This window comes from Eutrigla gurnardus (assembly GCF_963514095.1).
Source record: "Eutrigla gurnardus genome assembly, chromosome: 20".
NCBI lineage: Eukaryota > Metazoa > Chordata > Actinopteri > Perciformes > Triglidae > Eutrigla > Eutrigla gurnardus.
Window position 1 is genome coordinate 13,667,028 of NC_139931.1, and position 16,945 is coordinate 13,683,972.

The window sequence follows — 16,945 nt, forward strand, 5'->3', positions numbered from 1 at the left end:
CCTCATTTGGAGTCTCCCTTTCTTCCTCTCTTTGTTGCCTTTCCCTGGAGGAAGACAAAAGCAACCAAATAACACCAAATTTTCCATCGCGCTCTCCAAAACCCCTCCTCCCCCTTCTCAAACCCTAAAACAATCTCGCTCTCTTCACCACCAGCACCCCACCCCACGTCGCTTCTCTTCATTCTCTCGCCCCTTCGCTCGCTCCTCTGCTTCGGTGCAAAGCCAAACAAGCCAGCCATTAAGTTGAGTTAAGCGCAGGAAGTGGGCCTTCGGGCCAGGCGGCACTGTTTACAAGGAGCTAGTCAGGTTTCAGCGGCGCTTTGAAGTGAGCAGCACACAGGAGACTGTCTGTCACTAGGCAAAGGCCCAGCACCGCTCTCCTGACTCACTCGCATTCCCCCCAATCATCTGAGCAGAGAGAGCGAGGGAGGGAGGGAGGGAGGGAGGAGGCAGAGGGGGTGTTAAGAGGGTAGATTTATGTTTTTCCCCCCTCGGAGTATCTGTTTCCACCTTTAATCACTCTTACCTGTCTGTTCTTACGTTTCTTTATTCAACCCCAGATAAGGATACCAGAAAGACAAACATCAACTTGTCCAACAGGTCACAAGATAGAGGAGCTCCACTGACAGCCAGGCTTTGCCATATCATCATATCAGTAATTATACTGTAACCTGGAGAGATACAGCCTAATACAGTGATTATGTGTCCCTCCAGACTGTTGCAGCAACAATGCACACACAGTGTGGGTCCGTATGTGCGTGCAACCTCCCAAAACGCCTGCCTCTGGCCCGAAGCCTCCGCTCTGAGGCAAGAGGATCGACTTTCTCCAACACACCCATCTACTTCATGACATCAGCGCGGAGAAGGTTCGGTTTCAGTCGCGCATTGCTCGGGGGATTCCAAATGGCAACACTACACTAAGTACCGAGTAACACCACAGCAAACCCGAACACCCCCGTTTTCCCCTTCACGTAAACACCGACGGGCGAGGACATTTTCACACCTATGCAACAGCGCCGACATTTTTCTCGCCAGATGAGTCGTGTTGATTTAACCGAGCCCTCTCCGACGACGGGCTGAAAAAGAAGGGTCTCTTGTTTTGTTTGGCACTTGGAGGCGACGTTAGTGTACATGTGTGAGAAAGCATTCTTACAGGTTGGCACTGGTTTCTCAGTCACGCAACACTGAGACGTGAGATACTCCAGAATATAACGGCAGCGTTCAATTGTCTCAGTATGAACTCCTTTTATTCCCCAGTCTTGTGAAAGAAGCTACTTCCATTAATAATTAACATGACTTGTTTTACTGCCAGTCTGAGGCAACAGATGTTCAGGTGTGACACAACCCCCCCCTCGCCCCGAAAAAAACAACATGGCTGCTCTTTTATGAAAGAAAGTCACGAGGCATAAACTAGGAATTTTAAATCAAGCATTATTTGAGTTGATCTGCACATTTTGCAGTGAACGAGTGAGCCGAAAGGAAAAAGCGTCATGGATGTTATCTGAAATGTTTTTAATCCATACAAAAACAACGGGATTCATAACCAGCAATTAATAATAAAAAAAAAAGAGGAGCATATCTAGATCTACAGTATGTGGCATTCTTACAGTGCAAAAGTAAAGCAGGTACACTGGCGAGATATATGGAAAAGTATTTACTTTCTATAAATACAAATATATATAATTTCATGTTTTTACAAATACTATTTACAATTTCATTTAATTACATATGAAATGTTTACACAGAGACTAAACCGCCATTCTTCCAGCGCTCAGCCCCCCCCCTGCTCTTTATGTTCTCGGCTGCTGGATCATCACTCGGCGTGAGCTTATGGTGGCTTTAAGAGAGGGGGAGGGAGAGCATTTCAGCACATGGCATCCATAGCCATGCTTGTTATTTGTTCAGACAGTCAGGCTCGCCCCTTGTTTATCCAGCTTGCCCTTTTGTCAAACCCTGACCCTCAGTTTGGCATGTATGTGTGGCTATAAAGCTGAGGAGAATACGAATGCTGGAAGAACCTATGGCTACTCACTGTGCTACTTACCTATCACATGATAATAACACACAAATGAGCCCCAGCAACGTTTGGGTGTCCCTTTATTCTACACAGTGGTCTCCCCTTGTTTGCCGTTTGTCAGCCTTGTGTAAAACTTATGCCAGGACTGTAGAGTCTTTCCAGACCAGATCCAGAATCCAGAGGTGATCCCCACTATCAGTGTCATGAGGTACTTTATCATGTAGACAGTGAAGTCTGGAGTCATGCGGGGCCCCGTCTGCAGAGGGCAGGGGATGGCCAGGCCCCTGCAGTTACGGCTGACCCAGCTGCGCTCCCAGTGTGGGCGGAAGGCTTGCTCGTAGAAGACGCAGGCGATAACGATGGTGGCGGGGACGGTGTAGAGCACGCTGAACACCCCGATCCGCACCATCAGTCGCTCCAGCTTCTCCGTCTTGGTGCCGTCGTGTTTCATGATGGTGCGGATTCGGAACAGGGACACAAAGCCGGCCAGCAGGAACGAGGTGCCGATGAAGAGGTAAATGAAGAGCGGGGCCAGCACAAAGCCTCGTAGGGGGTCCAGGCTGCTGAGACTGACGAAGCAGACCCCGCTGAGCACATCCCCCTCGATCTGCCCGATGGCCAGGATGCTGATGGTCTTGACGGCCGGCACCGCCCAGGCCGCCAGGTGAAAATACTGAGAGTTGGCCTCGATGGCCTCATGACCCCACTTCATACCTGCTGCCAGGAACCAGGTGAGAGACAGGATGACCCACCAGATGGAGCTGGCCATGCTGAAGAAGTAGAGCATCATGAAGAGGATGGTGCAGCCTTCCTTTTTGGTGCCTTGGACGATGGTTTTATAGCCATCTGGGCTGAAGCTATCATTGCACACCACTTTGTCTCCCAGGAAGTAGCCTGCTATGTAGGCTATGGACACCATAGTGTAGCAGCCGGACAGGAAGATGATAGGTCGCTCAGGGTATCTGAAGCGCTGCATGTCAACTAAATAGGTGGTCACTGTGAATAATGTGGAGGCACAGCAAAGCACGGACCAGATCAGAATCCATATGCGGGAGAAATGAATCTCTTTGTCAGTGAAAAACATGTTCCCACCGCTCTTCGACGGCTCACAGGGAGCTGCACAGTCCGTCTCCTCCAAAAACTTGTAATTCAAATATGGGGGTACTTTGAGGACAGAGGGGCAACGGAAGGGCCTTTCATGCACGGGGACCATGGTGAGGTGGGCCCCGGGGACAGGCATGATGGGTGGGACGGTGGCGGCTGCGGTGGAGTCGTTCTGGCCCACACAGATCTGTCCGTCCCCCAGCACGGGGAAGTTCTCGCAGCGCAGGCGCTCCGGCCACTGGAAGCCAAACTTGTTCATGAGGGCCTCGCAGCCCTGCTTGGCCCTCTCGCAGATCGACCTGCAGGGAGGGATGGCCTTCTCCAGAACCGTGCACACGGGCGCGTACATGGAGCACAGGAAGAATTTCAACTCCGGCGAGCACTGTACCTTCACGAGAGGGTAAAACTGGTGCACCTCGAGCCCGGCGTCCTCCTGGTTGTAATGGCCCACTAAGTTTGGCATGATGGTTTGGTTGTAGGCTATGTCCGTGCACAGAGGGATGGAAATGGGCTGACAGAATCCGTGCTCCGGGACCACTATTCCGTTGTCCCCTTGATACTGGGCTGATATCAGCAGAGGCAGCAGGAGAGCTACGGTCCAGGTCTGGCAAAAAAACATCTTCCCAAGTTGGAGACAACAGTCCGATGTAACTTGCTGTAAACTGGTTTCGTGTGTATCATCGGTTCCGCGAGCAGCTCCGGACCGAGAGGGACGTATAAAAGTGAAAAACTGATGGTGAAGACCTGCGCGCTGCTCTCTGCTCTCCGCTTTGAACTGCTGGCTGACTTTTTTTTTCTTTTCTTCAACTCCGATGACTTCAACACCGTCAAGACAGCCACAATAAGAAACATAACTTCCGGTGAAAGATTTCAGAATAAAATCCTAAAAGACGAGTATCTGGCAACATTTTATTCCATGATACCAGCGTGGCATACATATTTGATATAATAAACGACTGATACATACACATTTGTTCAACAAGAGTCTCACCAATAGTGAATAGTGAACCCCCAAATATGTGTTATGCCTACTACTACAACGCATAATTATAATGCATTCATTATAATCATATTTTATTACAATTTTATAACAGTGAAAATTAAATTTAGCATCATAATCAAATGTATTAGTTGCACTCATACAATCCAATGCTACTGAAAGGCAATTATCTCATTAAGTTGTATACACGTCAACACTTTGACAAAGTGTATGCTTTTATTTTGAAGGAAATGTCGCTCGTGCCCGGGTAGTATTTTTTGCTAACATTTTCAAACTTTGCAACACAGCTGGACTGCGTGGCCCAACCAGACTTTCAAGTTTTCCCTGCATGTGAGAGGTAGACTTTCCCACTTAGTGTACTTGTCCATGTAATGTTCGTATTCCACATCAAGCTATGACAATTAATGAATCAATCAGTCGCATGTACGTCGAAATTTGGAACTAGTTATTATGCATATATTTTGTAGATAACTTGGATTAAATTGGAGTGTAATAATAATAAAATACTTTGATGAAAAACTTAAAAGAAATCAAGTTAACCGAAACTGAAATGAACAAATGTATACAAAATACTGCAAATAGTGTAATTGTTACTACTATTGTTAGTAATTAAAAATAAAAATAAAATAGAGAAAGATGTCACATGCAAAATGCAGCAGCCACAACAATATTTGGATCTGGAGTCTAATGTCTTTGAATTCATGTCGTCTATCATATGGAAAAACAGGTGCCCAGTGCCACACAATGGACTCTAGGGGGCGACGTCTTACGTTGCTATGCGGATCTCCTACTTGATGCTAATTGGACGAAGAAATAGTCGTCGCCAGGCTCATCCAATGGGTGTTCAGGTCGCGACTAACCGCTGCGAGCGAACTCTGGGACGGCACGAGAGACGAGCAGTTAACGATAATGACAGTGCAGAAAATACTTACTCCAAAAGTTAACCTTCCTTGACCTAGCCCTCTATTTTACTCAGACAACTTTGTTCCTGCAAAGTCATCCAACGTTTACTCACAGGTAAGCGGTGTATATGTGTAACATACGTGTGTAATACTGGCGAAAGTTTAGTCAAAATTAGCCATGGCAGCATCGACAGGTTGCTAGCTTAATCCGCTAACGTTAACAAATGGCACGGATGATTGCCTTTTTCTGTGATAGCAGTGAGCCAATGACTCGTAAGTTATCACAAACCTTTATCACATATGATTATATCAGATATTAACAATGAGTTTTGTGTTTTGCCAGACCTGGAATGGAGTAATATTGAGAAAATAAAAAGTTAAGTTCAAGGGAGCTCAGAATGGCGTTTGACGGGTATCCGAGCACATTTGCAAAATCATTCTTTCCCACATACAAGCGTCAGGTAAGGTATTTTAGAGTCATAGCTATGTTATTTTTTTTATGTCATGGCATATATTCAATAGCCACACACATACGTGTTAGGGGTTTATTATGGGATAGTTAATGAAAAATTATTGAATCAACATATCCATATGTTATGTTAGTGAGATCAGGTCCTTCCCTTAACTATTTTGTATCTGTTTGAATCTGTGTGTCATAGTTCGTAGCTTAAAAAAAGTGAAAATCACAATTTCCTAATGCCTAAAAATGTATTGTTTTATTATCAAAATGGTCACTGATTCATCATTTGCCAACTGACTAATTACTTAATACTTCTTTTTACATTCTTTCAGCAGTGTTATAAATAGTTAGAAACTGTGGCACCTACAAAAAGTCTTGTAATGTGTAACAATCTGCTTTGTGTCTGATTTAAAAAAAAAACAAAAAAACAATGCGTTTATGTTTTTTTTTTTCAAGTTTTTCATTGCTTCTCTCTTTCAGGCAAGTGTAAATATGGCTGGCGAAAACAATGGTAGTGTGGCATCGCCCTTCGTTGCTATCCCCAGTGTCTATCTACAGGAGCAGAACACAGCATCCTACATTCCCTGGTCTCACAATGATCATGATGATCCACATTCCCTGATCAAATGTGCCCAGAATGGCATTAAAAGCAGGTATTCAATTTTATCTATGTTCAGGTTGTATGCTTTTCCTCTGTGCACTGTTTTGTAGTAGTGTTAGACAATTATGCTGCTATTTCTTAGGATCAAAATAGGTTTGGGCTTTTTTCTGCTATTCGGGGGTAATTTAATGTATTGTGTGGATGTAAGTCTTATGAAAGAAAAACAAATACTGTTGAATGAAAAGAAGAAAAATAGAGTGCAATTCCAAGGAAATGGTTTCTTTTCCTTTCAGAAAACCCACTGATGGCATTAATTTTGACAGGGACACTGATCTACAGGGCCTAGTGTCAAATATCTTGGATGAAGTAGTTCCTCAGGAAAGCTACTACAGTGATGGGTATGTCAAAGTTTAAGGTTTTCACATTGTAATATATACATTACAGTATGTTTTGTAGGATTTATGGGTGTTGAAAGGCAAAAGTCTGTAGTTTTTAATCCTCATTTAATTTTTTTTTAATATTTCTTATGTTGTAGTAGTTTTATGAACATTAATGTTAAAGGAAGTTCTTGATTCTTCTTTTAGGATCCTACCTACATGCAATCCAATCTGGTCTCCAAACTATGTATCCCGTGAGACTTACAGTAAAGCACAGGGACAGTCAGTGGACAGGGATTTCGAAGAGTTTTATCAACAGTCCAATGGTCTTTTTAAAAATCAAGAAAGGACTTTTAGTTTGCCTAATGGAGACCAGGACGGCTACACTATCCACTCTCTGAAACCGCCACCATGTCTACCGATGCCCAACGCAGGAAACATCTACTTGTCACAGGTACTACAAGGCAAATATGACAACATGCCAGCTGAGAAGGACAAAGGTTATATTCATCCCATAAATACTTTACCTGACCTCAGTAATGTCTTTAGCCCTCAAATTGAAATGAACAGCAAATGCTTCAATCCTTATTATGAAGAGGAGTTCATCCAGAGCAGTGATGAGCAGTGGGGGCCACAAGACATTAACCAACTGGTCAGCAGTTTTCAATCGTTAATGGCTGGAGAGCATGATAACATGTGTTCTGGAGACTTTCTAAACATTCACAGACAAGCAATGGGTGTGCGCCGTGAAGATGCCATGGTTGAACAATGGAAAAACATCAGTCCTGCAGTTCCTACACAGAGTACTCCAGCAATGCAGACCCCGAAACAGCTGTTGGGAGACTTTGGGACATTGCAGATGGAAAGAAATGGAGGCGTGAGGAAACAATCGCTTAAACGCGACGCCTTTCATGATCTACCTGGTTTCAGCCCACAAAGCACAGAGTACTTCCAGCCACCCAAGCCATTCCCTGCACTTTTAAACCTCCCAAAGCAATACCAAAGCAACATGACCCTGCTGCACAGAGAAAACACTTCATTCCCCAATAACACAAGCGTGGACCCGTATTCAAAGAATCACATTCAGCAGCGCCTGATAGAGAGCAAGCCACAAATGCAGAGGAAAAAGAAGAGGATCCATATGTCTGGTTTTCTAGGAGAAGGCTTCTCTACAAGACCCCTAACCAACACTAACATGATTGGGAGAGATAAGAAACAGACCCTCTCACAGAACTCAAACCTTGATCACCTGGGGAGCATGCAGACTCAGAGATTTGATGGAGAAAACTGCATGCTCAGTGCAGGGAATACACAGCTGTGCATGCCTTTCATGTATCCTGTGAACGACCCCAGGAGGTACTCCATCAACTCCTCAAACTTCAGCAGATCCCCACTGAACTATGGGAGTGGTGTTCCTGGCATGAATTTTGGTGATATGACATCTGCCAATGTCAAAGGAAAGAGCACTTATCATGGCATGGGCTCAGCCATGACAGCTTCAGTAGCGATGAATCAAAGAGGACCTGTGTTACAGTTATACGTCTACCTGGAGGAGTGCTATGATCAGTGGAGGTCTTTGGAGAAGGAGAGAAAGGAGGTAAACTTTTGAAATCTGTTAAAAAAAAATGTTTTTGTTGCTTTTTTTGTGTTATTTTTTATTGTCGTTATTATTTTAGACAGAGTTCATCCTTACCAAGACATTTCTTGGGACTCCAGAAGCATACAACACTAACCTGCCCAAAACTCCACCAAATCCCACAAGAGTTGACCACCTCATTGTCAAGCAGATGAGAGAACAAGCAAGGGTGAGACTCCTCAATGAATTGCATTTATACTGCCATCTACAGGCAAATTCTTTCACTGCAGCATTATGTTCTGAAGGTGATATATGACATAAGACCTCATTAAGACAAACAATCTTTTTTAATGTCTTGTTGACAAATTAACAATTTTTGAGCAGATGTTTGTGTGATGACTAAATAATAATAAGCATATCACACATTTCTTAGACTGAGGGGGCAATATAACGGTTGCTTATGTTTGTGTGTTCCAGGTGGCAAGTCTGCTGGATAGAATGGAGTGTGTGTGCAACACGCCCCTCCATATCAACATCCACGCAGCACTGAACCAGCATCATCTGGCTATTTGCATCACTCAGGCAAGACGCAAGGAAGAGATTGCCAAACCCCAGTGGCAGCAAGCTCATTTCAAAGAGGACAGAGGTAACTCATATTGCAGTGGTGGGCATATGTCGCTGTCTCTCAAATGCTGCAGGTCCTAACTTGCTTCCGTTTCATAGACACCCTGTCGGTAGCCATGGCACTGAAGGACCTTGCTGTCAGCACCAGGAAGGTTCGCACAGTCCTGTGGTGTGCTCTCCAGATGACTCTACCGAAAACCTATCAAGAGGCAGGAGCACCATGTTAACAGGGAGGCCACACACACACACACAGAGGAGCTCCTCTCCATTTGAAGGACACTCTTTTAAAGTTTAGCAGGCAATAAGCATGAGCTAAAGGTCTTGATTACATTTAAACCACTCCGGAATGCCCTGATTATAAATTTCCCATCGGCAATATGGTGATAAAAAAACCTAATGTTCCCTGCAAGTCTGTAGTGACATTTTACCTGCAACTTAGTGATCACTGCAGAATATGAGATGAGCAATTTGAAGCCCGATGATGGCGGCAATTTTTGGCACCCAGAAGCTTCAGTTGGCTAACTTCTGTTGGGTGGGAATTACAAGAAATGTAAATGATCCTGCTGTATCTTAACTTCATTTCAATTAATTGAATTAGTGTCTGTTCCAAATTAACTTAAAATGTATTTAAAAGGCACTATTTATGAGGAAGGATTAATTCTTCTGTTTTACTTATTTATTGAAATGTAATGAAACCTCAGTTCTGGGGGATTCCCAAGCAATAATTGAATCATTAGGGCAGTAGTCAGCCTAAATAAAATATTTTCTAAAATGTTCCAATTAATTTCTTCAACATGTTTATGTTACCTTAACATGCTGTAAACATTAAGAATGTTGTATTTATCTGCAATTTGGTGAAGTTTGATCTGTGCCATAGACACTCAAACTTAAGAAAGAAATGTTCAGTGTTTTACATTTATATGTATCTATCACACTTTCCAGGTGAAACATAAGAAATATTCCCAACAGTGAAATGTTTTAAGTTAGACAATAATTCTCTAGATGCTGGTAAGTCTTTGCAGACTGGCTCTATATCAGAAGTTTAATATTAACCTGCTAAATTATTGAACATATTCTGAAATGTTCCAATTCATTTCAGAAATGCTTTTTTTCTTGTGTTATTTGTCTCTTCATCAAACAAATTGAGTTGTAACAATAGATATACTGAAACTTTTAATGTTGAGTGCTTTAAATTGAAATGTGTTGATTACATTTACTATAATTGTATTTTGAGATAGTTTTCTCAAATATTATCATCGGTGTGACACGTTTGTCAGCCAGGGACTAAAGTTCTTATCTGTTAAAAAAGCTGCATCAACAATCATCTGAGAAGTCATTCCCTGACTTTGCTTTGTGAATGAGTTGTTCAATTTCATCTTAATGTTCATGTTTGGTTCTTTGTTATGTAAAAAGGACGATTTTAAAATAAATCATTCCAAACAGCTGAACTTTTTTTCCTTTTTTATTAATTTCAAAAGATGAACCTCATTATGAAATTTCAAATTATGTTCCATGATATAGTTGAGGTATAATTTGATTTTATTCTCAGACTGAATGCATAGACAGTAAAACTCAAACCCTTAAGCATCAAAATGGCCGCAAAACAGTTTGACATGAACGTGTGTCTTTACTCAGAAGTGCAGAAATGAAAGGTGTTTTGGCACAGAGCATAGCAGCAGAAACTGACAAGCATTTCTTGGCCTTAGCCATAATCAATCCATTTGGTGTGTCACATGTATACCATACTTTGATCATTACAGGGGGAACTGTCACAGCTAAAGCATGCTTCACACTGGCTGCAACAGCAACATTGGGAGGGACTTCTTTTTTTTTTTAAATCGCCAATAAGACTCATGATATGAAGGTTTGCAGCTTTGTTCATACACATCTTTCTGTATCTGCTCATGTCAGTATCCAAGAAAATCAAAACCTGCCCAATTTGCAGTAAGAGAGAGTAACTGATGACGACATGTTCACATCCTGAATGTGCTAATGAGGTTCAGCTAATAAGAGGCAATGACTGTTGTTGTTTTTATCGTATCATAACAAAACCTTTCCACATAGAAAATGTCCTTTTCTCTTGGTTTTATCTCTTGCGTTCCCCTTTCTGTGTACGCTTCTTCTCCTTTTCTTTCCGGTCTTGTTTGGCTAGTTTGTCTTTCTCCCGCTGCATCTTGTCGCCTTCTTTCTTCTTCTGAGCATCGTCGCGAGCCTGATCCCGCTTTTCCTTTTGCCTGTTCAGCACCTCTTCCACATTGGTGTTCTTAAACAGGGCTGACACTTTCAGTGAAGGACAGCTGGATGAAAATCACTTTTGCTAATTTATCACTACCACGTATTACCACTACGGTATGGAAGTGTAAATGATTAGTGCAGTGTATCGTGCAGTCAGGGTTATGGAACTACTGCATTATCCATCCGTAATGCAATTAGAAACGGTGAATTCCATGCAATTATAAATAGACTCTGATCATAAACAGCTTTAGAAAGGATACACTTATCATTTCCAGTGAAGGTATTTTCCACCTCTTCTTCAGCTTCAGTGCTTTTGTCAAGGAAATAACTCACATAGTATGGATCCTGACTGAAATGTGTCTGAAGAAAACGTTGACTGGATGAGACAACGTATAACATGCACAGTCTATCTGCATGGTCAAAGAAACGTTTGGTTATTGAAGTCAATCATTACAATTTGTAAAATAAAGGATATTCCTCGTCGTCAGTCACGTTGGCGTATTGAGCAAGGAGGGCTTCCTTCCTTGGCTTTGACGCCCCGGAGACCTCCTTGTGTTTCACCACAATCTGAGCTTGTTTTTCGATCATGCTGGCGATGGCCTGGACCTCAGCTATAGGACAGAAAAGACAGAACACGGCCAAACTGTAAATTAACCACAATAACGCGCAGCTTTACTCGTAAAAAAAAAAAAAATACAGATACAAAATACAAAGGAGAGAACAGACGGAGCCACTCGGGCTGCCATCTGAGCTTGAGACTGCAGACAGCATACACATCCTTATGGTTATGTACACTATCTCTTTCCAGGAAGAATACTGACTAAACAAACTTAGTGGAGATTACTTTTTTTTTGGCATACACACACACACACACACACACACACACACACACACACACACACACACACACACACACACACACACACACACACACACACACACACACACACACACACACACACACACACACACACACACACACACACACACACACACACACAAAAATACTTTCTGCAGTCTCAGCCACTGCTTTTGTTTAGTTTTTCATCTCTGTGCATTCTGCTTCCGAATCAAAGCAAAGGACTTAAAACTCAGAGAGCTAATCCCCCTCTGTATGTTTAACTGTTATTGAAGAAAGACTCAGCCAGCTGTCTTCACTCCCTTTCATCAAGATTTAAATGAGTCGACAAGCCTGCTGGCTTTAATATGGACTATTATATGCAACCTTATATATGACCTGGAGCTTTCTGTGCAAGTCTTGACTGCATTGTTGCAAGATTGTTTTTCTTATTTCCATTGCATTATGTTGTTGACATTACAACTGTACAGTATGTGGATGTTCTGGGAGGGGGGAGTCAAAGTTAGATAAATACCATCTTCAACCATCTTGGCTGCTGATCTGTTGCGCCAATCTGTCCACTGCTTGATGATCTCTTTGCAGACATCTTCCACGTTGCACTCATCCTAAACACAGAGGACACATTACAGTTGAGTACTAACGGCTCACTGTATACACTCAGCTTTCTATCCAGCCATGCATCATTCAACGCAGCCTGTTAAGTACGCGAGGATAGTCGGGAGAGTTCCTACATGACAACATTCACAACATGATGCATCTGGCTTATCTAGCACCGAGGCAGTGTACATAGGACACGAAAACAACACGGGATCACACATTATGTGGATCCTGTGAACAGTAACTACTATTCCAAATGAAGCCAACACGAGCTGTCAAACTGACTCATGACACACCTATAAGGCCAGTTTGTAGACGTGTCTAGCAAACAGCACGTTTACTTTCCAAGCGGAAGTTATCAAACAACTTAAAGAGCCGTGTTGTGACTCATGTGCTGCTGAATTGGATTTTACGTGACAGGAGAGAGCAGCTCAATTCACCGCATGTGGCGTTTAGACCTTAGCTGAAGGAATACTGCCACGTCTAACGTGGATATTTTGCCCAACAACAGACAGCTGACATCGGCGCTGTCACTTGGCACCGACCGGCAGACGAGACAGACAGCGACAACTGAAGCGCAGCCTCGGCGGCTGAGCGGGGCATGCCGCGTTGGATGTTCACCAGAAATGCGGATAAAATCCCTTGAAGCGCATCTTCCTTCTCCTCGTCACTCTCCTCTTCTTGCAGGACCCCCAAAATGTACGCCCCGTACACCTCACGGTCCACTTCCAGCGAGTCTAGCCGATCATTTAGCCAGCTTTCAAACTCCCCGGCGTCTGTCACGGGCGCAGCCATCTTGGTCCTTTGGGGTCTTTCGGCGGCGCACGGCTGTCCATTCTCATTGCCTGTCGAAAAAGGTAAAGAAACACGAGCTTTCCCCCTTCGATGTTGGCAGTTATTTTCTTATAAGCTCAGACGTGCACGGATTCTTATATTTAAGTATATTAACAAAGTATTTCTAGTTGTAAAGTGTAAACACAAAAAAGCTCCAAGAAACGCCACAGACAGACTATGTAAGTCACGCAACTAAACTTGTTACTTTCAATTGTTTGTATTTCTGAAACATTAATTTCTACAAACATGGCATCAGTTTATATATTTATGCAATACACCTTTTATTGTAAAATCTCATAACTTACTTCAAACATTGAGGCCGTGTTTTTAATTTGGCATTTCTATATCAGTTCAATCAATGTGGGTTAAATGTCTTAATACCCTTTCAGCCTTATAGTTTATAGCTGTTTGTCACAGTCATTAGCGTCCGAAATGAAAGCTGTTCTTGATCATGGAGAAATGTCCCAATATAACACATTAAAGTGCCTGCACAGCATTTCATAGCATTACCTCTCTTCCAATACTTGAAATAGAAACCTATGGGCCTGCTTCATCCATTCCCCATGTTCCTACTGCAATGTATTGTACACCTGTGGTCTATGAACACAGGTCTTGTCAATGGCCGTTTGAAAAAAAAAGGCAGTAATACGTTTTTACTGCTGCTAATATGTCTCGTTAAATCAATTACAGCAGCCAACATTTCAATCAGAGCTAAATACTCAGCTTTGGCAGTCACTTAGAGTGCCCTGGGATACTGCCACAAATTCCAAAGTTCTTGAAAATGAATGTCCAATTGTCCCACAGTTAACAGATGGTACTCAATGCACTCACAGGCTTTGAGCACTAGGCACGGCGGTACTAGTCTAATTGAAATGCTGATTTAAAAAAATAATCCGCCATTCTTATAAAAATTCAGTGGGCAGCTGGCAATCAAACATCCTCTGGCGGAACATAATCATCACAACATATCGAAATGCTGAAAAAGCATTTGTGTCCATCTAGGATGACGTCCTTGAAGGTCAATTTGTTTCATTGTAAATCTCCGAGAAGGCCATTGCATTGCATCGTTGGCACTGACTGAAATAGTTGAGACACCAGTAGCGTGATAAGTTACTCATGATTGGGTTTATTTCTACCATTCACCATACCTTTTTCATTTTTCATGGATGACACACAGATATGATATCAAGAGAAGCATAAGCACGTGTGATTTTGCTTTGGGCCACTGGGGGGAAGTAGAGGACATAGATTTGTTTTCTCCTGTCTCATGAGAGAGGCGGAGGATATCAGGTCTTGGACTCAGTTGCACAACAATAGTTTGAAGCTTATTTAGTATGTGATTCATTGCAAATTGCTCCATGCATGTGCATCAGACTTATTAAAGTATAGTTGTAAGCAGAGCCGTGGAGCAAGAGAAATGCCCTGCCAGCTGTTTGTTCGTCCTCTTTCATTTGACACTGGGACAACACCTCCCAGCTGTTTGAATACATTAAACAATGTTTCCATGTGAATGGCTTGATCCTGCTTCCAGAAAGTACTTTGAGCAAGGATGGTTATTATTTCACCCCTTCCCCCCCCACAACCCCTAGTTATACCCCAAACACACACACACTCCCCTTCCCACTGCTCCTACATAATGGCTTCACACGTCGCTGGCCTTGCAGTAATGAAGTGTGAAGCTTCTGTGACGCCACGGGGATGCTACCGCGTGGAACTGTACTCTCTGTTTTAGTGCACCACCTTCAATTCCTTACAGCCCAGAAATACACCCGTGCACACATTCAGCCCAATTTGTAAATTCAGGCAAAATTCAAATTAACTTTCATCAAACACCCTTTAACAATTGTGACTGATGAGTTGGCGCAGCATCAAGTTTCAAATAGGACCAAAAAAGGAAGACGGTGTAATCCAGCTGCTAATAATATCCATGAATTGTATATAAAGTGATGAAAACATGACAAAAATAGTAGTTGTTTTTTCTTTTCCCAGCATGCCCTGTTTGATGTCTGAGGTGCTGATTGACATTAAACTGAAGGTGCACCTCAGCACTGTAAAGAAGTTAGTTAATTGCATATAGTGTGTGTGAAACAAAAACAAAAGAGTAATACACTCATGGAAAAACTTTTTTAATTGTTTCAAAGTTAGAAATTGGAAGTTTGTCTCCAAAGTTGCCGTTTGACTGACGTCCGTTGGCACTCGCTTGACTTGTATTGTTATAGGCAGTACAAGACAAGTACATTAATTCCATGTATACTAACTGCCAAAATAATGCCCCGTTAACAGAGTGGTGTGCAAGTTTAGGGAAACCGCCATTACAACAGGCTGGCGTATAGTCATATTTCAAGCTGAGGGGCCCAGGGTCAATGCATAATGCCATTTTCTCTCTTAGTACTGCATAGCTTTAGGACGCCTGTCCTATTTATATTGAGGGGCTGTGGATTGATGCGAAATGACGACGGCCGCGAGGCTGCTGAGTGGGTGGGCATCCACATGCTCCGCTCCACAGGCAACCCTTTCCTTCCACACACACAGACACACACACACACACGCACGCACACACACACACACACACACACACACACACACACACACACACACACACACACACACACACACACACGCACACACACTTGTCTTCATGTCCCAATGCCACCAGCCTTAGAAAAGCCCTACAGTCTGGATGTGCAGTGTCCTCTCTCTGTCAACATATCCTCTACCCCAACGTTAATGTGACAGAATATAACCACCAGAGCCCAGAACAGCCAGACAGTGCAGAGCAATGAAAAACTGCATGTGTAACAGGCATGTTTCCTGATCTCCTCCAACGGCTTGCTTCCTCATCACATGACTGCTCGGACATCAAAAGGCTGATATTTCTACTGAATAAGCCGCCTGTTAAATAGTTTGGCATGTGGTGGTGCCGTGGATTCACACACACATCTCAGTAACATTGTAGGAGATAACTAAACCAAATGAATTGACATGTTACAGCAATGTAATATGTCCTTGAATAGAATTGATGGTACCATTAAAGTGATTTATTTTGATCATTCCAGAGTGAACAGTAGACGACGAGCGGTCGAGCCTGTCAGACATGACGGACGCCGGGCGAGGGACGAGTCAGCAATGGTAACAACGACAGCCACACCAACATAATCATTCTAATAATATCAATACATGTTGCACACACACACACACACACACACACACACACACACACACACACACACACACACACACACACACACAAACCTTTAGTTTAGGTTAGTTGAGAGAGGTAATGAGAGAAGCCAGTAAAGTCCGTGGTCTTAAGTAACATTTGACTCCTGCTGTCCATCCATCAGTGTCAGACTGCCATTATTTAACATTGCTGATTGCTTATTGATTCTGCAAGACAACATTAAGGATATCAAATCTTGGTCGACTGTGTGATTTCAGGTTCCCTTTGTTTATTGCTCACCAGAGCTACAAAGCATAATCGTTTTCATTTCATTTGGTGGCGGAAAAAGTACTGAGTTTCTTTATTAAAGTATTAATACCATAGTGAACTAGTAACTGCAGCATTCATAAAATATTAATATTAAAATATTTCCCCCAAATGTAGTTGTGATATATAAGTTACTCTCCACTGGCCAGAGACACAGTGATTTTGTGCCTTCCTATTGGGCCTCACGCTTACACATGCAGCAAATGGAAGCGTAAATAAACGCTTTGTGTTGTAATATTGTCTGATACACTCGCGGTCGAGACGGTGAGCTA

General features: G+C 42.8%; 2 protein-coding genes across 2 annotated transcripts; both read right to left on the bottom strand.

Annotated features, from left to right (window-relative positions):
• Positions 1 to 1,495: 1,495 nt before the first annotated feature.
• LOC311030439 (frizzled-2-like) lies at positions 1,496 to 3,900 on the bottom strand. The gene has a single exon (XM_084036189.1). The coding sequence runs from the start codon at positions 3,738 to 3,740 to the stop codon at positions 2,103 to 2,105; it is 1,638 nt and encodes a 545-aa protein (XP_083892315.1). The 5' UTR covers positions 3,741 to 3,900; the 3' UTR covers positions 1,496 to 2,102.
• Positions 3,901 to 10,130: 6,230 nt separating this feature from the next.
• Positions 10,131 to 13,164, bottom strand: ccdc43 (coiled-coil domain containing 43). The gene is made up of 5 exons (XM_084038053.1): positions 12,974 to 13,164; positions 12,270 to 12,360; positions 11,372 to 11,507; positions 11,157 to 11,203; positions 10,131 to 10,935 (listed from the first exon to the last, which is right to left on the bottom strand). Exons 1-5 carry the CDS (start codon positions 13,145 to 13,147, stop codon positions 10,748 to 10,750), a joined length of 636 nt encoding a protein of 211 aa, XP_083894179.1. The 5' UTR covers positions 13,148 to 13,164; the 3' UTR covers positions 10,131 to 10,747.
• Between the last annotated feature and the right edge of the window lie 3,781 nt (positions 13,165 to 16,945).